This window comes from Camponotus floridanus, unplaced genomic scaffold (genome assembly GCF_003227725.1).
Source record: "Camponotus floridanus strain SB8 unplaced genomic scaffold, Cflo_v7.5 scaffold6, whole genome shotgun sequence".
Taxonomy (NCBI): domain Eukaryota; kingdom Metazoa; phylum Arthropoda; class Insecta; order Hymenoptera; family Formicidae; genus Camponotus; species Camponotus floridanus.
In genome coordinates, this window is record NW_020229769.1 from 2,270,342 (window position 1) to 2,295,596 (window position 25,255).

Consider the following 25,255-nt stretch of genomic DNA (forward strand, 5'->3'; position numbering starts at 1 on the left):
GAGACGAAAGAGAGAAAGAGAGAGGGGGCGGGGACGAGGGAGAAAGAGAGAGATAACGGAGGGAACAGAGAACATGACTGAGCTTTCTAACGGCTCCCCGCGAGCGACTAAAAGTTAAATTGCGTTCCGCGACTGCACGAGAGTTCGGATTTTCGCTCGTGACTGAGTATTCCCAAAGCTATCCCACCCGCGCGCTCGCTTCCGCGGTATTGACGTTGAAATACGATTTAATTCTTCCGCTTCGCACTTTCAACAGACGAGACCGGACGCTCTTGTAACGCGCCACCGACGTTGCGCGTCCGTCGATCTCGTTTGGTCGTGGAGCAATCCTTCGAAGAGATCGGTCGAGTACAACTGGTTCGCCCGGCGCGAGAACGACCCGCGGATATAACACGTTTGACCGACTTTTCTCCCGAGCGATAATCCTGAAAAGCGATTTTCCCATATCGGTCTTCCGACTTTAGCTCCTCGCGTTCGTCGATGACGGAGCGACTCTCAAGATCGATCGGTCGCTTGCCTACTCCCACGACTCGTCGATCACGAGTTGAGAGGCTGATTCGTCGAGGAAAGGCATCGCCTACAGGCGTTTCTTCGTTATCTTGGAAGATTGCAGTGTAGATTAACTCTGTTGCTCTTTACAATTCGCGAAAACGATTTGCGGATAAAGTGGCACCCAATATTTTAAAAAGCCGAGTGTAATAGACTAGAGTCGTCTCGAGCAAAAATTCGACGAAACAGAGAATCGATCTCGCGTTGTGATCGCAAATTATTTTTGTAAAGATAAAGCCAATACAAATTTTCGATAACTTGTGCAGACATTTGGAAACAACACTTTAGATCTCTGCAGGTAAGAATGTCTTTTATTTAGCTATTATTTTCTACTACGTTGGGTACTCACTAAAGAACCGATCACTTTATAAAGTCTCACGCGAGGAAAAGAATTTACCAGGTCGCTTCGGTGGGTCTAAGTGTCTTGAAACTTTCCTGAGAGAGAGAACGTAGAATGGGAATTGAGTGGATTCGATTTTGCGAAGTGTTATCTATTATAGGTAAAATGCGAAGACCGCCCGAGAGATTGTAAATATTACCGAGCATTTTGTTCGATCGAAACGCTGAGTGCTCAATATTATAGAGTAATATTGAAACTCAAAGATCTTTAATACGATCGCGATCAAATATTATGAAGAACACAGACAATCGTTTCACTCTCTCTATTATTCTCGCCTTAAATGGAAAATTAAACGAGCTCCGCTACAGATGACGCGAAAAAATTCAATCATCTTCAAGGATTGTGGAAATTTTATTGAATCGGCCAAATTAATATAGTTAAATAAAAGCGAAAGAAAACTTCTTTAAATAAGTACCAGCTCGAGGAAATTTCAATGTAAACGTTATATTTATCTACATCGCAAGCGAGATGCTGAATACATTCACGAGAAGGGAGAAGACGTTGAATACATCTAAGAGGAAACTATGTTCGCGATCATATCCACGTAGTCTCGCAGAGTTTCCTTTTCTTAACGGTCTACCGTACACGATAAGCGGGCACGATGTCACGCAATAAATATTTTACTCCGAAAGGTCCCGCGGAGGGAAGAGTCGGCGCCAAGGGAGGAAGGGCGGCCAAGACAAGAAGGGGTAGAGACGCTTTAGTACAACGGGCGCGTTTAAATTTAAAGTTCCTCGTCGTGGCGGAGGATTAAACTGACTTTACAACAAGCGGGACGACGGCGTTCCTCGAACCGTGTGCCAGCTCGGTATCCCCTTCGCGTACACCCTCGTCCTTTACCGCGGGACGATGCATCGCCATCCCCCCGCACATATCTTACACCTTATTACATTTCTTAAATATGACCCGTCGGATACTAAAGTCCCTCTCTTCCCTTAAGGTGGGGACACGCTCTCCTTCCTCACCCCCTCGTTTCGCTTCCCCCAGCGGCGAGCAGGGCGACCATTCTATATGCAAAATTTCACAGGCCGCGGAAGCGAAACGGCGACCCGAATAGAGCGAATGAACTTCATTGCGGAAAATAACGCGAGGAATTTCCGGAGCTGAACCATCATACTCATTTCTTTTCGATTTCTTCCGAGAAAGTGAACTTTACAGGCGATTTTGGATGATTTTTGCATTCGAGAAGAAATTTTTATTACGCTGTTTGCATTCCGCGAAAATCTTTTTTCAACGGTACATTGTGGGGGGAACATTTAGGACATATGTATTCAAAACGTATATGAAAAAAAAAAAAAAAAAAAAAAAATATATATATATTATAAATTTTTGTGATAAAAACACATAAAGATTCAAAGATTTTAAAAATTTAACATTTAGAAGAAAGCAATTAATTTTAGTTTTAAATTATTCAGAATCTCACCTGTAAATCGGTTCATTCCCGCCTTCCTTATACCAAAGCACCATGTTGAGTCCATCGTTATCAGCGAAACTAATGTCACAAGGAAGCTGCACTATGTTTCCGACTACACCGTTGATGGGAGTAATCGGTACTGCAACAAAGGAAGAAGTAGATATGTAAATAAAAGAAATGCTATTTTTTTCAGATATTTCAGATAAACGCAATATTTTATATCGATTGACTAATTCAGAATTATTAAAATATTAAATCCCATAATTAATTCATGAGCGATTCAATTAAAATTTTAATATATCGGCAGGAATATCATAAATCTCAAAACTTTTTCAGGAGAAAACTCTAGCTTAATTTACAAGGACGATCCAATTTATGAATTTTCATCATTGGATGCTGTAATCAATCACTTGATGCTTTCAAGATACCTATGACACGATATATCACTAGGCAGGTAAAACACTAATATGGTTTTCACCGACCGAAGAAGACATCAGGATTAGGTCTCGTTAGATCAGAATTTAGCAGTGACGTACAAGCTGACGATTAAAAGGGAGCTTCCATCTGAGTTTAAGATCCTTTCCTGTAATGAGGTAGACGATGGTAGTTTGATGTCGCTGCGGTTTTATCCGCCCGATTAGATTCAGATGTAGATGGAGTTATCGCGTTTTAATGAGCTGTCTCCTCTCCCTCTCTCTCATTCTCTCTTTCTCTCTCCCTTTCCGAGACACACTATCTTTTCGTGACGACGCGTTTCCCGACGTCTCATCTGACGTGTCTCCATCGCTTCGAACGGGAGCGTATCTCAGGAGCGATCGCTTCCAGGGATCTCATCGATCACCATGTTAAAGTTTCGTCGCTCGACGTCCGATCGCAACACGACCGACCAATCTTGAAAGTCCACGGACTTTCGTGATCGCGCTATCAAGCGCCGATACCGTCCACGGAAAGCGAAAGAAAATGGGGCGAAAGTAGCCGGGAAAACGGATCGCTGGTGAAGTGTTCGAAGGCGTACGCAGTCGGTATCTTCGCGTCGAGATCCGCGAAGATATTGCGAGAACGTGCAAAGTGTTTGCCAAGGGGTCGCGGAGCTCTCAACGCTCTGAATCTGAAATTAGAATACCAGTCGGGACTTTCGATATAGGACGAGGACGATAGGTCGCTCGATATGAGAAACGCGATAAGCAAGCATATGCTTGGTCGACTTTTCTTCTGCGCTTTCGGTTAGACTGATACTTTATCAAACTACTTTTCGCTTTTCCAATTAACAATCAAGTTTAAAACCTACTGTCATAATTTTTATTAACTTTGTTAAATCAGTATTTTTCTAATTTTTCTAATTTTTCTCGAAATATTTTCATCACTTTTTATATTCTAGCATTATACGGAATTCATACAAAAATAAAATCTATAAAGAGATCCATCTATGTATCTCGATTAATGCGGTTAACATATGAAAATTACGCGTTTAACAATGTGACAGGTATAAATACGCGATTGCATTTCATCCGATCAAGATGCCATTGTTATGGAATACGATTCCATTACTGAACGGGCATTTTCTCCCGATCTCATCTAATCCCGAGAGAGAAGTTTCGAAGCGGCTCGGAAGGAAACTCAAGGAAGCTCTCCGCACAAACTCGTAAGATGTTCGCGAGCGTGACAAGCGCCGGCGCGCAAAACAATTTCATTTATCACAAGAAAAATAGCAGTTTAACTCCGCGAGTGGGCGTATCATACATTTTCCACGAGTTCGAGGGGGATGAGGGACACCGTGGAAAATGGAAGACACCCGAGGTCGGGTCGTTCCTTCTCTGTCGTCGTGGCCAACGACGGCGAGCACGAACACGAGTGTATTAGCGTGGATGATATCCCCAATGCTCTAAACCGTCACAACCCTAGTTGTACAGTTTATTGTATTCCCCCCCCCCTCCTCTATCTTTCCCTCTGCTAGCACTTGGAGAAGATACAGTCGTGACAACAACGATATTATCAATATGTCAGAGCATTTTTCGCTCTCGAAAAAATGACACATTAGCGGTTCCGAATAATTCGCGCGCATATGTGCTTTGACATGAAATGTCACAGGCAGGAAAATTATTAACGACTAATTGATAGACCGGGTGGAAGCTGCCTGTAGCGTAAATAACTGCAGTCGCGTTAAAGTTCGCAGTATGCATGTATATCGTTACTCGTTGGAAAATACACGATTGCCTCGCAAAGATAATTTTGAATATTTTCCCGGTATCAATCGATAAACCACGAGCTTGTTAAATCCGCGTAACATCTCTCTCTCTCTCTATCAATCAATGTACAATCTGTCGCTTATTTTACGATCATTATTAACGTGTAACGCGGTTCTTATTCCGATACGTAATATACATAACGACCGTCATCATGTACGCCGCTGGCGTCTCTCAACTTCATTGCTTAGAGAACGGATACTCTCGAGTCATGACGCGTATCTGTGCTCGTGATGAATCCCAAACGCCCACGTCGTTCCCGGTAGGTACAGATCTGTAGGGAGAATCGTAGGGTTCATAAATAACCTTCCTACGTAGAAAATGAATCCATCAGCGGTCACTCTCTTTAACTTTGACGATTCGAGGCAACATCAAACGTATGCGAGCACACACAGCGCGGTCTTTCCCTCCTTTACCGCACACGGGGAAATCATAAATAAGTATGTAATCTTTTCCGGTCTTCTCATGAAATGCGCGGGTGGGTCCTGAATCTCGAAGATGATTGCTTCGGGCAAACGCGAGCGGGATGCCGCGTTTATTTTCTTTTTTATCGGTAACGTAAATTTAACGGATTTTATTTTTTCCCCTGCTCTCTTTCTTCCCCCTTTTCATCCTCCCTCATGGCTCCGCTCTCACCATCGAGAAATGAAATACAGCGTTATTTCAACAGCAAAGCGTACGCAGCTATTTTTTCTCAACTGATAGCCGCCAATATGTTACCGAACGATGAGAGATTCAGAGAAGCTATATATTTCTGCACGAAGCGCGAGAAATAAAAATAAGTAAAAAGGATCGCACACAGTTAATACAATATATGATACAATAAATAAATCCTGCAATAAGATTTCTCAATAATATTTTGGCACGTATTTGATGATAATGAAAAGATTCAATGATTTAATAATTGACATGAATAATAAAATTATTTAATACTAACGAAAGATAAATATATCGGATTTTCAATATTTATTTAGAAATAAAAAAGTTTAAAAGCAAATTCCACGTTCAACCAAGTAGATTTGATTACAGATTTAATTACGAATCTATTCGGGATTTAAGATGCATTGGATTAAATTAGTTAGCCATCCGAATCCGAATTGTGTTTGTGTTTTTTTTTTATTATTAATCAAATAAAATGATTATTACTGTAACTGTACATTTCTTTAAACTTGCAGCTAAAAAAATACCATAGAAATAAAACGCTCCAGGCACCTTTATCGAACAAAACAAGGTAATCTTTCAAACGAATAACGTTAGTCTCGTATTACGTAGATGCTGTTCATTTGGAATAATAAATGACCAGTCACTGTCTGATACAGTAACCCCATATAGACAGTCTGACAGAAATAATGCGTATAAAACGTCAAAGTGAGCAAATTAATGGAAATGTATAGTTTTTTCATCTCTATTTTCGAGGCGCACGTAAGACCATAATTTATATAAGCATGGACGATTAGTTTAATGAAAGCGCATGTTTGATTGTACATTAAACATGCCCATTATTAACAATAATAGGCCTTAAACATGGAAAGGTACTCGGAGTTAAATAGACGATGTCGAAAGAGATTTTCGGTCAGTGCACGTGGGCCGTATGACACGCGTAAAAAATACATTTTGGACGCTCGGAGCCATAGATTTTGCTGGAGTCATTTGTCATAGTCTTAACTAGCATGTAGATATTTTCAATTTACGTCAAGATGCGATCAATCATGTATTTATAGCGACAATACAGAATATTTCGAAAGCTCTTAATTATTTTTTCAATAACAGAATCACGGATGACACATAGAAAGCATGAATATTTCAACAAGTTTTCCAATAAATTCCTCACCGGATCGTCGACAGAAAGGCGAATATAACGAAGCTAGTTATTAAAATAATAAAGAATTCTCTAATCAACAGTTTGCGCGAAGTTTGGAAATAAGAGCAGTCGTTATTGTAATTCCGGTTGGACGACAAAGTATTCGACGAGGGAGAATAATTCATAATTTTATACAGACCCGTGCGCTGCAGATAGATTATACGCGAAGCTTCGATTTTTAAAGCAGATCGTCTACTCCGTTTGAAGTACGTGCAGCGGTTATCGTTACGGATGGAAAACGTTATTCAAGTTGGCAGTGCGATGAAGTAAGAATCGATAGAGTCAGTCCCTTGCCTAATAGACTTAGCGATAAATCATCATGTCTCCGAAATATAATCAAAAAGCATTCACCAACGAGATAAACAAGGTTGACATTGGAACGTGTTCACTTATCAATTGCTTAATCTCTATTAATTACCAATGTTATTATGTCGCGTTTTTTACTAATTATAACTTTTGCATCTGACTATTGTATTTCTGAAAATTTATTTCACATCAAGTTACTATAAGCTTTTCAAAGATAAAAGAGTCAATTTGTCGAAATTTAAATAATTAAAGTCTACAAGTATTTTCAGCTGTTATTCTTTATCACAATTTCAGAATTATAATAGTTTTAGAAATATATATTTCATTAATATAAGATACATATTTATTTTATAATTATTTCATTAATATAAGATACATAATTATTTTATAATTATTTTACTAATATATGTATAATATATAAGATAAATAATTTTAAACTTTAAAAAATCTACTTTTATTATAAAGATTACCGCTACGAAATCGATTATTAAAATTTATGCAGGTCGACAATTTTTGTCTTAAAAGGAGATTATGCATATTACAAATTTATATCTCGGCTACAATAAGTAAAGCCGATTTACAAGAAACCGTGATAGCAAATTATTTATTAGCAGCCGACTAAGCTGATGATAATCTACTTATATATTCCGCTCGAAAAATAAATTTAGCTCAGCTTTTAAGTAATCGCATGAATTGTCACAATATTATTATTTGTAAGAGCTTGGCATTAAAATACTACAATATAATGTAAGGTGCGATAATATTAAATTTTTTCCAGTAAAAAGTAAATGGAGAACGATACAGCTAGCTGTATTATATTTACTGATTATAAAAATTTTATAGCTTGAGAATTTTTAAAAAAAACTTAATTGTTTATATGCTGATGTTTCGTGCAGATTACGTTTATTACTATCATTTGGACAATGAGCTGAATTACTAAATCACATGAATGTCTTGACATTGTTCAGAAAAAGTACTCTGCGTAAGATATCAGAGTTCCCGCTTTATGAGATAATATAATGGCGCAATATAAAAACGTGTATAAGCTGTTTGCAGCGTAGACGTACGACTCAATGTTCAAAATGGATGCGCAAACAAAGAAGTTTCCACTTTGCCGCTCGCGCACGACCGCGGATATATGTAAATCATCGTAAAAATTCACGGCACTAAAGTGCGCTTTCGCCCCGCATATTTACGCGCAGAGCGTATTTTAAAAATCATTGTAAGCGGAGGGATGCCCCTCGACGGCGCATTCGGTCGCAATAAGAAATCTTGAGCTTTCCTTGTAGAGCGCCACGCTTTAAACTCCTCTTTATGACGCTCTATAGTCGCATCACGATCCCTGCGTCTGTTTCCTTCGCGAGTAACAGCTTTCGCATAGAACAGAATAGTTTCTGTAGCGGAGCTTTCAGTTCTCGAGTTCCGCCGGAGACATTAATCTCTCTTATGAGTTATACCATATATGTATATATACATATATTATACATTACGCACAAGAGATGTACACGAGCTTCGTACGAACGGTATATGTATCGCGATCATATCTCAAAAATCCTACGTATTATCCGAATCATGAAATAAAAGGAGCGATAAAAATCGTCATGTAAAAAAAGCGACGTAATTAAAGGTTGACACGTTTTTATTGCTCGCGTTTTGTACAGCTATCACCATGTTTCACCCTGCTGTCCTGTTATTGCGATATTAGGATGAAAAAAAAAATCACGAATATGTGTCACTTTGAATTATTTCACTTGAATTAATGTTCTTTTTTCTCTTTAACTTTGTTTTTTTGCAATAATTTTGCGGAATGTATTCGTTTCGTAATTTATCGATTAGATTGACGTTACATTTAGCATACTTTTACGTAAAAATAAACGTTAAAAAGATTACATAGACGTTTTCAAAATATATTATATTTTTTTTACGAAACCCTGTAAAATTTGATGACGAAACACATGTGAAACGATGTCTTTATTTCTTTCCTATATGATTTTTTCGTGCTGCACTTTGTTTTTTACGAGTGACGGCCTACACGACACAGCACCGCGATATGATTTTATGGTCCTCTGGTGGCACTAAGTGGCAAAAAAAAAATAATCTCGATCGTGTGGGAGTAATGACTTGCATGTCGGTCAACCTGATTCTGCCTTAGCTCGACGATCACGGACGTCGTGCATTAAAGTCGAGTACCGGCATACCACATCGCACCCAGGCACACTCTTTGAGAAATATATCGGGTATCGGGAACCGAAATATTTTCCTTGCAAGCGTGACTTTGCGGAACCTGTAATCTTGGGATCTCCCTCGCAATATGCAGCGTGTGAATTATGTTCTATTGCGCGCACAAAACGTAACGTTTCGGTCCGATCTCCACCTTACGGCGTTCTCACGATACATCGAAAAATTGCATCGAAAAATATAGTATAATATATAAGGGAAGAGCGAGAAATGCGACTGGACGCGACGACAAGTAATAAAACAAGAACGAGATCCTAAAAATAAATGGCAGATCTCGCTTGCTTATCCCACGGTATATTCTCAGCGTGCCTTTAACAAACACGCAGAATTGTAATTTACAGGCACGATATCGAGCGGCCAGCTGTTCCATCCCGATCAAGATGCGAGAGGAAAATAAACAGCCGCTATCTCAATTATTGCACGGCGCTAAACCTCTTGTCGGACGCAAATAATTCGCTGGCGCCTAATGTCGGGTTTCGTCGTTTCCCACCTTGTGATTTATAGATTACTAAATAAATAATCGTCGTCGCACACACGCCTGGTCCGATGGATCGCCGATCGAATGCGGGGAGAAATAAATACAAACAGCGGCCAGCGCAATTACCGCAACCGCACCGAGTATCCCGCAATTATCGGAGTCTCGATGCTCGTTATAAGCGAAGCTGGAGAAGGTGAAATCACTTTGTTGGCTGCGACGGAGAAGTTGAGGATAATAATTACCGATCGCGCGGTGAAAAGTGTATAAAAAGTACGTGAAAAAATGAACGGGATTGACGAGAAATGCGACCGGTGATTTTGCGGCTTCCTTTGAACGAGAGAATTTCGTTCGGCCAATTGTCGCAGAAATTGTACTACCTCAGCCATCTTATACTCTTACGCATTATATACAATATACATAAATTTCTTACTTAATCAAATACTCGAAGGCCGGTGTCGATAATTTATTTAAGTACAACGCGATGCAATCTCTCGATACAAACTTACAAAGTAATTGATCATAGGGGGTGAAATAGGAAAGGGAGATAAAAATTGTATACCGTGCGAAAATTGATACGGGAAAAATGAAACTACGCGGAAAGATTGGTAGCCATCGCGATATAAATTATAACGTTCCGTTTGTTTGTAAATAAAATGAATGAACCAACTCGCTGGAGAAATTATCGCGATGTATTATGCAGCGACGATGGAGTTTGAAATTGGTTAGCCGGCGAAATAAAATCGACTACAAATAAAATCCCATGAGGTGAATTCGTATATAACCGTGTAACGTTTGCATGCGCACCATGCTGCTCGATACGATGTACGCTGCACCGTAAGTCGAAAAACTAGGGGGGAGGGAGGGTGCGCTCGTTTCGTCGGAGAAAATGAAAAGACGGGGGTGCAGCCGATACGTCGACGGTGCACGCCGGTTTCTAGGCGCCCATTTAAAATTACGACGAAAGCTCGCACCGCCGAGCCCGATGCTTTCCAATTTTCGCGCGAAGCTCAAGAACGTGCTAAATGACCGTGGCAGTGGAGCTCCATCGGCCAGCGCAGCGTCCCATTCCCATCCGTTCGCCCGCCTCCCTTCTTCCCCATATAATCTCCTTCTCTTGTTTCTATTTTTCCCAGACACAGAGTATGTGCCGCGGAGCGTGAAAGCCGTGTGCGGAATAGCATTTGGTGTCTACCCTCGCAGGTTTTAACGGGCAGTCCCGTATGCCAGACGCGTGCCAAGTTTCCCCCGCTTGCCTCCTCTCGCCCCCGCTACGTTTGTGTGTACGTGTGCACGTGTATCTCTGCGTGCGTGTCTCCCTGACTCGAAAGAGGAAGAAGCCGCGGAAACAGGCGGTTCCTATTTTCACCCCGCATTCCATCCCCGTTCCATCCGCGGCTCGCCACCCTTCGCCGTGGATATCTCGCTTAGATATCCAGCAGCATCCGCGGCCACTTTCGAACTCGGTGCCATGTGCGTCCATTTACCTTCTTTTCCTTATTTCTGCCCAACGTCTATCTCTCCTTTCGATACATCCGCCGCATTCCTCTAGATTTCTCCTGTCTTGTCTTTTATTGGCGGGTCTAACGATATTCTTAACGCGGGATATCAAGTTCTTTATCATTGCTTGTTAAAACGAATTTTCAGAGAGAGATTTACGAATGCTACTGAATGTAACATTTATAATATAATATTTATAATATAACATTTATTCATATAATAAAAAAAATGAAAAAGTTTCATATATCAAAAAGCATTTTAAATAATACAGTAAAAATATAATAAAATATATGCCTGTAATATTATGGCGTTATATAAAATATTTAACATCAAATATTACATTATTTTTTTACAAGATAAAAGCATATAGATACTGCAAAAACTAAAAGTATATTAATTAATTGATATTTTTGCGAATGGAAATCATGATGAAAAAAATTTAAATGAAAATTTTTAGCCTCTTTCTATTAATGCTCTCTGATTGCTAATTGTTTAATTTTCTTTCATTAGCTCATGAAAGTTATAGAAATAATCTTTATAACGAGTTTATTTATTGTTGCTTTTTTTTGAGACTGTGCACTTGGTCATTTGTTAATGATACGCAGTTACGAAAAAAAAAAGCGAAATTCAACGCAAAACGCATCAAGCAGCAACTTCTGGAGTCGACAAACTTGGGATAAGAATGAGCGCCACGGGCACTATAAGAAAGCACAGAGACATATCGTCGGATTTTTTGTGTAGTCAAACTCTCCAGTTGAGCTTCAAAGCTGTTGCTTTCCCGTAGACATTGTTCTACAGAAACCCGCTTTCCCGGGAGGAGAAGACAGATTTGAGTGCTCCTTCGATAAAGTTTCCGACCGTTCTTTGTATCCTGTTACTTATTTACTCCCGTTAAAAGAACGTCCTGATTGAGAGAAAAAGACTGGACGGAGGAAAGAAGGTTTCTCCTACTGCATTGGCAAGATTTAAAGTATACTCTCCCAAGCGGAGGAGGCCGTCCTAAATGCATAGCACGAACTTGGACGCTGCGTTATCTCGTATTCGGCAATATGCCGGTATTTATCCATCCGAAAGAATTTTCCAATGCAACGGCAGGTACTGATGAGTTATTGTGTTCAGCGGCGAGTATCGCGACGCATGTCGTGAATATTGATTCTCGCGCAAACTTTCGATGCAATTCAGTTATTCCGGCTATTCCTCAATAGCCGTGCTGCGCGTCGTTAATTAAAATATACCGAAATATATTTTAATTCACATTTGTATTTTGTTTTCCGATAAACTAAGTGGACTTAAATAATTTATTTTATCAAATATTGCAATTAGAGTAAATAAATCACAGGGAAATCCGCATTAAAGATAAAATTTACATAATTGCGATATTTTTGAAGAGTAATTTTTTTAATAGCTTTGTTATTATTGAAATATCGATTAGCGCGTCATAATAAAATCATTTCACGGTTGCACGGTATATCGCTCGCGTATTTTTTTTTCAATTAAATTTGCAGCGAAAGAGAAAAGAGGAGTCGAAAAAGTAAAACTAATGAGGATAGAGAGAATCCGAAGAAACGAGGACGTGATATACCATAGTGAACATGAACGGGCAGGAAAGTCTGAAATCACGTGGCAGTAAACTAGCGGGAGCTTTCGGTATATACCCTTCCGCGTATCCCGAAAGAGAGCTTTCCGGCGTACGGGTACGACGTGTTATCCGGCTCGAGATTACTTCTTGGAGCGGAAATAGGGCGTCGGCTAAGACGCCGTTTCGAAATTACCGTATAATTCCGCACTGGCTATAGCCCCGCCGCCGGCAAAAATAATGGCGAAGACTAAAATGTGCGGGAATCAGAGATCGATTTCAATTTTCTTACGAACTATTGCGCACATTGAAAAGCTCGTGACATAAATGCCAAGTAACATAAGTGGCTTTACGAAGAAACTGAGGAATGGTTTCGTTGATTTGCATTGTGCAATAAAACGCGATATAAACATACTTTGACATTTGTATATGTTTTAGCGAAATCAATGCAATAATTTTTATTAAAAAAATGTGTTTTTAAAATTTGATCTAAGATATCTTACACAGCACTTGTATTGACTAGCATATTATCGTATAATCTTATCATAGAAAAGAGAAATTGCTTTATTATAAAATTAATTTATAATCCTTATATATCTACTGTTATCAATTTTTCAAATATTTTTTAAAACGAGTCTGATAAAAAATCATACCCGCGTGCATTATGGCTATTCCATTAAATTATATAATAAAAATAATTGTGCATAAAAATAAGGAATATATTGGAAAAATCACAGTATGAAATATTCGCAAAAATTATGTTTGAAATTAAAAACAATTCAGTGCAAATGTTTTGCGATTTATTGGTAGTTTAATCTCGAATGCTGTACCCGGTATCGATTTGGCTCGGAGTTTCGGATTACCTAATTAACAGATCCCTCTATCTACTCTCCGGGATCTGTTTCAGGTACTGCCTCTGTGCGACGCTCATTACTCTTTGATCGAACGGATGAAGCGAGAGTGTAATTCTCAAAGGAAAATTTTAAGCGGTCGAGTGCGCGAATGAGACGTAAAGGGAAGGACGATACATGTTCTCGTAGTTGATAGTAGATTGAAAAAAAAGATAAGAGAATAACTTTTGAAACACAAGAATTGAGAGAGACTAAAAGAGAAGGAAAAAGCAAACGGAGCGAAGAATAAAAGAAAAGAGAAGAAAAGAGAGGGATGCGTGGGAGAATTAAATAGCCCGTTGCCATCGATCGCGCGTAACTCGAGAGACTCGACTGACTTCTCCCCTAGTGCGATCCTTCCACTGCGAAAGTTCGTTTTAATGCGCTCGCATTGAAGTAGGTGCCGCCGAACCTGGTAAGCCCTCTCAGGCGTCGCCTAGTTTCGCGATTTCGTCTTGGGAACTTTCGGCGTGTTTCCCGTTCGAGACGTATTCAAAACGAAGCCGAGAGCGCGCATCGCACCTCGATGGCTCGATATTATATCGAGTAATCCCAGACGACAACATGGTAAGCTTGCGTCGAGTAATTGTAATTGCACGGCGCCAGAGTTTCTGGAACAATGCAGTTTCGGACGCGAATATCGAAATTAGATATTGCGATGAACCCGGAGTATGTATTCGCGATGCCGACAAATCCGTCCAAGTTTCTAGCGTATTACCGTGGATTGGAACGTGATCGCAGCAGACGATACGATATATACTTGTTATGATCTAAATCGTGCGGGAATGTCGGAGAAATTCAGGAATCGGAGTTGCGCTGATTGCTTCGGCGGTTGATTAATAGACGTGTCAAATTCTCGATATCATACTTAAAATTCCGAATTACACGGACAATTTCGTATTAAGACGATATCGATTCGGAGTAACGACTGACATATCGCGGCATACGGTTTGTAATCTTTGTTCTAAAATCGTTGTCACTGTCAAATGTTTGACATTCGAGCAAATATTAAATTTCGCGAACCCGGCGCTGACGCGTGTCGACGCTATTAAACGATTCAATCAAGCGTCGACAGTGCGCAAATGTGATGTAGTTATTAAATTTATTCCGTTTATCGTTTCTGATCAGATTGAATAAAATATATTCGTTAACGACTCGGCGCTTCGCAGGAACGGGCTTAAACTTTTATCAGAGTACCGTGATTGATACGTGGGTCGTGCCACGATAGAGAAATGGAAATTATTCAATCTGAAAATCAAATTGTAATACGATTATACAGTTTCGCCTTAATCGGCTTTGCGAATATCTAAATAGAGGACACGTGTATACGAATTTGTTAACGAGGCATTATAAGGCAGATTAAAACGGAAATGCGATTGCTATTTAAACAACGTCACCGAACGACGATAAGAATTTTTATTGACGCAAAGTAAATTCGATCGGAATGCACAATATGCGAAAAATTTTGCATCTTCAAAATACGGCTTGTCACACATCGCTATTATCTTGTTATTAGTTTCACGGTCGATAATACGATATGCGACCAATTCGGTTCAATGAAGCTCCGAGTGCATGATATGGGTACTAAGCCTGTCCCAATTTCGCTGACCAATCTCATTACGGTGAACGCAGCGACGCGGATGGAAATTCATCCTTAAGCCGTATTGTTTCAAGAAACTGGATAATACGAATTGGATAGAGTTAATCGAAAAGCGTAATTGTCTCTGTAATTTTGATCGAAGCCTTTTCACACATTACTGGTTTCCAAATATAATATAAAGATTATAACTCTGGGAGAAAATTTCTTCTTACAATTTAGCTCTTTGAGTCTCTGTTTCGCGAATTTTTTTTATTGTGAATTTTCTTGTAAATATATTTTCTTTGTAAATATATATAATTTTGCATGTATACAATTACACATATTTTATTTAATTCATTTAATGATCAAATATTTCTAGATCACTTAGAAAAATGAAAAATAAGAAACTTCTTTGTACGTGATCGTCGCGATTTCATGAACTCTAGAAGATATAATCTGACGCTTTCATTTAAGTAGCTGTCCAAAATAAATAAAGTCGAGAACAATGTGTATCCAACTCTCTCCAGTACGTTATCCTGAACATAATAACGGAGAGTTATTAAAGAATAACTTCGCGTACGAGGCGAACTATTCCCACAATCGGTCAGTTCAGATATCACCATTTGTCGATTGAACAAGAAACACATCTCACGATATTGTAAACGTGCTCCGCACGACAAGATGGTCATCGATTTGCTTAGAATTATTAATGAGTTTATGCGCTAAAATAAATGTATTCGTTGAATATTCATGTCGCATGAACACTAAGATTTAATATAATATTTGATATTTTTTAAATTCGAAATAAAATCAACTCTCTCTTAAATTTTTTCGACATGTCTTTGGCATTAATGTAAGAAAAGTTAATACATTGAAAAATTACAGTCGACCAATTCCGTACTTAAGTGGATGAAATATTCTCACATTGAAAATTTCGTTACCATCTCACTAGTTTGCTGAACTAATACATTTCGTAATATTTGTTTTATGCTCCTTCCGTTTCTTGCATTACGCCTTCTCTTTCGTTATATTACCACGACATTTCTGGTTTCCAGCGGCACTTTCAGTTTCGTGGAATCTTTCCATATTTCATCTTTTCATATGTCATCTTTTCATATTTTCCTACGAATAGTCCAGGAAAGTTTCGCTCTTTACATTCGCATTATTTCTGTAATAAATTTCTGCGAAAAATATGACCGAGAAAATTATCGCACATATCATTTATCTCTTTAACTTGCTTTAAAAATTTGCTTTTTTGCTCTCATATGTTTCTTGTTACATTCTTCGCTAACTTTTTAGTCCATGACTTTATACAACGCAAACATAATTTTTCTATGTCAGAAAAAATATCCGGACTTGATGGAATCTTGGAAATTGTCTTTCTCATAAAGTAAAGATTAATTCACTACTATGTTCCAATCAGTTGGAATCTAAAACTCGCATGGCTCGCATGCTATATTGCACGTGATAGCGAAATTGTACGGCCAATGAAATATCTGCCGTCGTCCGGCATCGTCCGAAGATTTGTCAAACGGGAATTGATTTAGGTCCGAGGGCTTAACCCCTGAGGGAGCCCGCAGCACCAGTTGGTTTCCCTTAGAATTCGTCCGATCGAAGATTCGCGTACGACTCGCACGCAAATAAATTGAGGACCCTTATATTGGTCAAGAAGCCGAAAATCATGTTTATATTTTGCGTCCATGTCGAATCGTGTGACAAATTGCCATTCGGCGACGATGGATCACGATATCTCTAAATTACAGCCTTGTAATTTTTTTCGCAGATTCGATTGATCTATCACCGATCGTACAAAGTCACGTATCTCCATAAAATGTAATAAAATGCGGCTCGTAGATTTTCATGTTGCCGGGAAAAAGGGAAGCGGATATGCGTGTTAAACTTAATTTCGCATGTAAGGCAAAGCGTGGCATAATCAGGAAGCGCTAATTGTTATGATTATGAATGCGCGTCTACAAAGATATGACGCACTTTTTTTACGAGGCGGTATTATGAACGTCGTTATAATAGCATAACGAGAAACCACAATTACGGTGCACAAACGCGTGGGTGCGTTTAATGCTATAAATAATGTTAAAAAATTGCAGTCTGGCGCGTATATGCAGAAATATTGCAAAGACTTTTGCACCGCAAAATTCAGGAAGTATACGCTTAACGGGGTCTCCTTGGAGTAACAGCGTGTAATTCTATCATAGAGATAGAATCGTGACAAAGAAGTTATCCTGACGGCAAGGATCCACGAAATGGACCATGAGCGCCCTTTACTTGCGGTTTACTTCCGCCTTTACTCTCGTCATAAAAGTGACCTTTTCTTTGACAAGGAAGAGAGAAAACGAAGATCGTGAAAAGAAAGGATGCCCGTCACCGTGTGTTTTACACCGTAAATAAGGACAGACACGTTCTTAGAGCTAACGCGGTTGCCATTAGATTCATCCTCGGATCCATTAACTCCTGTGTACGTGATAGAGAGTACAATCTCCGAAAGTGCGAGTAAATACGGTTGGCTAAATGTTCAACCGAACGAAGATCAGTAAAACACAAGGAAGAGATAGCCAGTTACTTCGAAATGGATCATAAAATATATACGTGTCCACACAAATCACAAAAGATTTTTCACTATTTTATACAATAGTATATCGTATAAAATAATGAAAAATTTTTTAATCCGCAAAAACGTGTTTATAAATGGCATTAACATTGAAAAAACGCATAATTAAATGTAAAACAAAAAATTTTTTTCTAATTTTTATGGCCTTTTTTAGCTCACATTGAATTAAACATACAAAAGTTAATTTTTATAAAGACTGCTAATGATCATTAATACGAAAAGTTTGATAATTACGAGAACAAATAAAAATGATAGCATTATTCATATTAATTTTTTGTTTTATCCTGCAGTTTAAAACATACGCGATTTCTATTACGAATCCATCTATACATGTATCTTATAATGGTTAAAAATACTGAATAAGCATTTCTGAAAGCTTGTATATTATTTCTCGATATTATAAAACGTACATAAATTTATGAGATAGAGATTTATAATTGAAGTTTCCTAAAACAAGAAGAAATCTTTATCATTTTTCCGAATAAAATAACTAATATAATAAATAATGTCATATATGTCTCATTCGATTATGCTAGTCAGTTAAAGTGTCAATTCGATATATGTCTCATTCGATTATGCTAGTCAGTTAAAGTGTCAATTCGAGATAGACATCAAGTGAGTGTGCCGTCTATTTTCGGAAATCAAATCAGCTCATCGAACGAGCATACGGCCAATCTTCGCTCGAAGTGTCCGGAAATCGGGCATTAATCCAACTGTCCTCTCTCCTCAACTACCGCCATAAATTACAGGCTTCCAATTTCCAGAAGTCGAACTGTTGTGCTCGCCGTGGCCTGGACATGGTTAAGGAAGCAAAAGCGATGGAAGAGGGGGACATACGTCGGTCAGACCGGTTGCGTTTAATTATCCACCTAGCCCCTGGAAGACACGGCGCTGGCCGGCGTTGAATTTCCTGGTAGATAGACGTCTGAAAATCTTGTTACAGTTTAATTGTTAATTTACCACCTCAGCTACCAGGAGCCGTTTCACCTCCTGGAAGAGAACTCGGCACGTCTAGGGACAAAATGGGATTCGTCGAGCGCTTCCAAGAGAAGAGGGTGTACCGACGGGACGCAAAATCGCTGGAGCAAGAGACGAATATCCCTTAAAAGCAAGTTTGATCCTCGTGGAAGTCCAGGAACAAGGACACGAAAACTTGCTTGGAACATCCGAATATCCGGATTATCGCCGATCCATATTCCTGCTGGAAGGAAAAAGCGTTTCTACGCTTCTAGACACGCGTAAAGGATTAAGGGCGAATCAATCGGACAATTAAGCCGCGTTTAAAGAGAGATGGATTCTTCTTCTTGACTTGAACTGTCCATTGGCCAAACAATCGGACACAAAGCTGAGTTTGGCGTTTCTGCTGTTATCAAAGTTTGCTTAAATTGAAATTCTTTCGCGCAAAGAATTCCCCAGTATCTCGACATGGTTTGCATTCTACTACGCGGAACACTCGCGCTTTGCTCTCCCCATCTCTCAATCGTGACTTACTAAGAGCGGATACATGCGCGAATACACTTGCGGCTATTTAATTATAATTTTCAATGCAATTCTCATGCAGGCTGTCTCGCTTCATATACCGCATGTATTAACACGTAACATATCAGGACATATATACAACGGCTTCTGTCAAAAGTAAGTTTCTAACAGTCTAATCAAATTGGATGAACGAACATCCTGAGTTTCCTAAACTCCGAAGACGTGTATAAACTTATCCGCGGCTTCTTCCCTCCTCCCCTTTCACACCCTTTTGGAATCCTGCGGGCGACAAGATATTTTAAGCTAGTACGTTTCACAAATTTGGTAATTTTAGCGGAAATTCCGGTTCCAAAACTTCGACGAGGAAATACTAGATAGTGTTCCATTTAGTTCCACTACTAGATTGCACACCTAATTATAACGTACTTCGGCGCAACATCTGTTACTATTACTGTCACGCAACTTCGAACACTTGCGCCTAATGCTGCGGATATGATTTATTTTATTAAATTTTATAGTGCAATTATTAATCAAAATAAGCGTAACGCTATAAATATATTGCGAGTAAAATTGTCATTTACAAAGAAAATTCGATTATTTTAAGTGCCGCAGAATTTTGCATTTAGCTTTGAAACACAGCGAAATGTAAGACAAAATTTTACTTCTGTAATTTTATGATTAATGGATAATTAAAACTGCATAAATAATTTTCATGAGGGAAATGGAAATGCAACATGCAAATTAATGCACGAGTCAATAACCAACAGTAAATTATTCTCTTCATTTAATTTATGCTTCTTTTGATAATAAATCAAAAGATATATCCGCAAAAATATATTGATTAAAGGAAAAAAAATATAATACTCTTTTATTCTTTCTCCATATTTATTGCGCATCAATAAATGAATACATCCGGCAAATGCAATATAATCGAATTATAGATTACATTAGAGTTAACTACAAATCATCAATTTATTTATATGAAATTAAATATTATATGAAATTAACAAGATTAATATATGTATGAAATTGTCAGAAATAGTTTAATACTAGCCATTTATCGAAGCACATTAAATGCAAATTTATTAAATCAATATCATGCACATGATATTTGAATATAAAGTTTTTTTACAAAATATTCGATATTTTAACCTCGCGAGATATCGCGTGGCATGCATAAATATGTAATGATAAGCCAAACAGAAGTTTGGTAAATCCCGCATCTCTCTTCCGATATATGTTCCTCGTATATGCATGTCGGTCTATCATTTTAGAATCACGAAACCTTATTTAAGAGAGAGACTCGCGTATAATTCTGAAAAATTAAAGACTTTATTTCAGTTTTGATTTCATTAAACTTGATTGTCTCTCCCATACTTTATTTTTCGTTTGTTTGTTATCAGTTATCGTCTCGATATATATAATCAGCTTCAATTGGTTATTTTCTCGTTTCTCTTTTCTCACGATTGAATAAAATTTCAATATTTAAACACATTTTACCAATATATCAATTAATAAATAAAGTAAAATGTTACACGAGTCTTTAGCCATGCATATGTTGCTTAATTGCATAAAGAACAAGATAAAATAAATGTGTTTAATATATTTTTGCACTTTATTCACAAGGAGAAGAATCAATTATAATCTCTGTAATATTAACAAAAAATAATAAACTTAAAAAATAATTTACCGCCTGCATTCGTATTCATGTAACTCGCATTAATTGTTTATTATTGTTTATTAATTGTTTATTATTTTTTGATATCGCTGATAATTTTGCGTCAATATTATATTTAAAAGAAGTAATGCTTTCATGAAATGAGCAAAAGCGGAAAATGGAGTTCGTTCTTTCGATTAATAACATAACTCACGCGTTCATGAAATGAACGCTTAAACGTTTTCGTGAGTATCCGCAATAGAGCAAACCGCGATAGCGAGCACCTAACGGATCCCGAAAAGTTATAGGACGAAGTCTTTTCCGCCTCCGACCTTACGGGATGCTATAGCGCGAGTTAGTGAACCGTTGCGCCGAAATTAATAGATCTTTGGTCCCCTACTTCCGAAAGGTGAAAGAGCCTTGATAAACAGCGCCGACTCTGTATCGGGCCGCTTTAAAATTTATGTTTTGCCGCGGGCTTTAGGTCCGCACAGTGATTTTTCATTGAACCCTTTGCACGGCAAAAGAAAAAGCGATACACGACAGTTGAAGTGTCTACGGTATGCCGGAAATACGATCTTTTTTTCACCCTTATTCAAATTCGCTCTCAACTGTTTTTGTCGTATACCTAAATTATCTCGATTTACATATGGCTTTTCTAAAGATATATTTAGATTATTATATAAAATTGAAGCTAACTTTATAAATAGTGCATCGATTTTTCAATTGATTTGAATAACTAATATGAATTATAATGATTAATTCTAATAAGGATTTGCTTTGTAAAATTTTATTAATTTCTTGTACAATTCTTTTCGTTAGTTCTTTTCATTAATTCTTTTCATTATTGTATTTCAAACAAATTTAATATATAGCATTTTTATTTAATATGTGTCAGGAAAAGTATCAAGTAAAATATGAAATATCGAGAAATTTTAATTAAATTTTAATTAAATTTTACATGTTAATCTATCTCTGTCACTTGACATAAATTAAAGTTCCGAAATAAATCGAATTCAATTTTGCATGTAGTCACAATTACAAGATTACATCGTATCGAATACGTGTCTTTAAATACATATTTTAAAAATGACTTAATTATATCTTAATAAAATATAAATGTTCATTAACGTATTTAAGAGGATATTCCAAATATAATTTATAACAATTTATAGCATTGTATACTTTTCGATAGAACTCGCAGAATACGCTATTTAAATTTTCACATACATCTGTATAATTGAAAACGTGAGACTATCCAAGTAAAGATAGGCTATCGATTTTAAAGGAAATACTATTATTGTGCGCTATAAATGTCTTTGGCCGCGTAGAATTATGAAAGAACCGAAAAATTGATCTTATCGAGGCGGAGAATTTTTAATCTTCGGTTTTTCATGGCGGCCCGTTTCCTCTTTTTGCCTCCCGGCAAAATGTCGGACCGCGGTAGGCAAAGTGTCTGATCATACTAGAAGAGCCTGAGATAACTGTGCAATGGGGTAGTTCTCGTTGGGGTTGGAGAAGCCAAGGGATTTTCGCGGAGGCTGGAGATCCACGAGAGTTATCAGAGATGACGAAGCGCTCCCAGGATGGTCCTTACCGTTTTCCGTCGACCCCTCAGTGCCGACGCGTTTTACAGGCTCGTTCATAACGAAACCAACATTAGCTAACGTCACCCTTTCTCTATTTCAAATGACTTTATTGCTGTTTAATTAATGGCATAAAAAAACATGTAATATATATAAATAATTTTGGAAAATTGGGATAAATGTATTATTAAAAAAATAGACAAACTTTGTAGCTATATGAAGAGATTTAAAGGAAAAATATATTCTTGAAACTCATTATTCACATAAGATTGTTGAACTTTTATAATCAACGCTTTAACGCCATCTGATGTTAGCTACCTATATAATGGGATATCGAAGCGTCACTCGCTAATAAACAACTTCCCTGGCACGTCGTTATCGTGAAGCTTGAAGGGAAGCTGCGGAATTTTCGCAAGGATGGCAAGGGTTGATGCAACCTGAATTATCCTCTTGTAGGTTCTCTCGGTGATTCATCATTCTCGAAGACAGTTGCTTCCTTCCGGTGTCGGATACGCGATGCTTCATAAACTTCTTTGATACGAGATAGGAATAAAAGATGACCCCACTGAGAAACGATGTTAGAAAATGTTTGCGCCGTCTGAACACAGTTAAAAAATAGATTTTGGAAATCTGTTCTTCAAAATTCCATCGACACTCGTTCATTTATTTTTTACGAATAATAATTTTTATCGCGACACGAATAAATACTTCATTAATATACAAAAACAAAGTTGGCTCTAATAATTATAATAATTATTATGATTATATCATATATTATGTATATTATGTATAAATAAATTTCTTTTTTCCTATACATCAGATAATAATAGGTGTTTTGTGATGATAATGTGTCTTAAAAAAACATGGCTCTAAAAGCCATTGTTTATTTATACTGTTTTTGGCACAAAAACTCAATAAGTTAGCAATCATAATAATAAATTTTTGCTTTCATTCATCTATCTCTTCTATATGTACATATATTAGACTGCTATAACGGTCATATTTCATTAATGAGATGTGAAATAAGGGTAGTCATTTACAATTGAGTAGAATTTATACCGAGTATCACATATGTAATTTAACATTACGTTATTTTATAAAGCGTAATTATAAATTAATTATTAACACTCAACCTATATATATATATCCTGCACAATTGTAAATGGTTGCCCTGCTTTAGAAGTAACGTCGCTGTTAGCAGTCTAATATAAAAGTATATATAAAAGTCTGAACATATAACAGAAATTAAGTAAATAAACGATAGCGCATATGTGATGTCAAAATGATAGATATAGTATGCTAATTCTATATACATACGAATATATCGTGATAAAGGTATTCCACAATAGTAACAAATAATTGAGAATAGAGGATTAAATTTCTTTTGAAATATTAATTGTTTCTATAACGTGCATGTGTATACTTGTGATATAAAAATGGCATTAAAATCCGATTAAATCGTCGAAAAAATCTCGCATGGTAACAAGTTAGCATAATACGCTATATTACGGTGGCGTGTAAATGCGATATCGGTAACCCTTACGAATCCACATCGTAAAGCATAATCAATCTCCGTAATGCGGACCTGTAATGAACGGCCAGGAACTCATTATTCTTCGCTTTACCGCACAAAGCAATATTTAAACGCGCGGTTCTCTCTCTCCTTCTCTCTCTCTCTCTCTCCTTCTTTCTCATCTCTCTCAGCCCGCGGCATCCTCATAGTATGTTAATCAACTTGTATGAATCGCCGCATATTTCACGCGGAAAACGGAAAATGAAAATACTACTGATTCGACCTGTATCATCCGCGGAGTTGACGTTGAATTAATTGCGGAGCGCGAACTGCATACGCCTTGAATTATTGCGCCCGATTTTTTTCGCTCGCGCGTTCATGCCTCGCGCATTCTAAAACCGGATTTGCCTTGTATCGCATGCTAACGGCGAACGCGAGAAATTGTACGTGACAAATAAACTCATAGGTTATTTTTTACATACATACGTGAGTGAAATCCGAAGCACACACGCGTATACACGCAATTGCGCGCGTACAAAAGGAACATAACGATTCGCGCGAATTTGCATTTCCGTATTGTAATTTTTTTTTTTTTAATTCAAATAAGATCCTCTCCGCTTGGTGCAGTTGCGCGAAAAGACACCAAACAAGCAGACTCTCGTGTGTTATCGTAAATAATCATCAGCCAGGCGGGGTGAATAATGGTCCGTCAAGTTCCCCAACTTTTTTTAAACGTCGGCGAGAGATTAATGCATGTGTCGGTGGTCGGTGGTTCATATAAGCATGTACACCTGGCATATATGCTTTTATTCATCAATTATTGCTGCTAGTGCACTGTCCGTCGATGTAAATTATCGGCAAAGGCCACAGTAAAACAACGTGCATGGCCAAGAAAACGGCAAGAGCGGGACAATAGAAAACAAGATTAATTGAGAACAAATTGCTTTCCCCGTCTATCGATAATCGTTAGTTTATTTTAATAATCAGTCAATATTGTAAATTTTCATTGACGAGCGTTATCAGAATTTACACAGTTAATTGACTGTCAATATACATTGAAAATTTGAAACTTTGATATCAGATTTATTTATTGTTCACTCGAGAGATGAATTTATTCGGTTTCAAAGTTTCAATGATACTCATCAAATACACATAAAATAAAAGAAAACACGTGGAGGAAAATATACAGAATGTAAAGATTAATTAAATTTTATCTGCACACTGTGGATATGTGCGTGTACCGCGTGTGGAATTATTGTGAATTGTATCTTTGAAAACGTAATTGCGCGATACTGAAAAGTGCAGGCACCAGCAGAAACACTCTCCTCCCTCTCTCTCTCTCCTTCTCTGTAACATCCTTTTC

At 37.7% G+C, this 25,255-nt stretch overlaps 1 protein-coding gene across 2 annotated transcripts in view; it reads right to left on the reverse strand.

Annotated features, from left to right (window-relative positions):
- Positions 1-25,255, reverse strand: part of LOC105259442 (hemicentin-2) — a 92,525-nt gene that overhangs the window by 32,603 nt on the left and 34,667 nt on the right. For both annotated transcript variants that reach the window (XM_025412958.1, XM_011271372.3), the window contains exon 3: positions 2,373-2,502. In XM_025412958.1, coding sequence (XP_025268743.1) covers positions 2,373-2,502 — 130 coding nt within the window. The remainder of the gene's footprint in view (positions 1-2,372; positions 2,503-25,255) is intronic.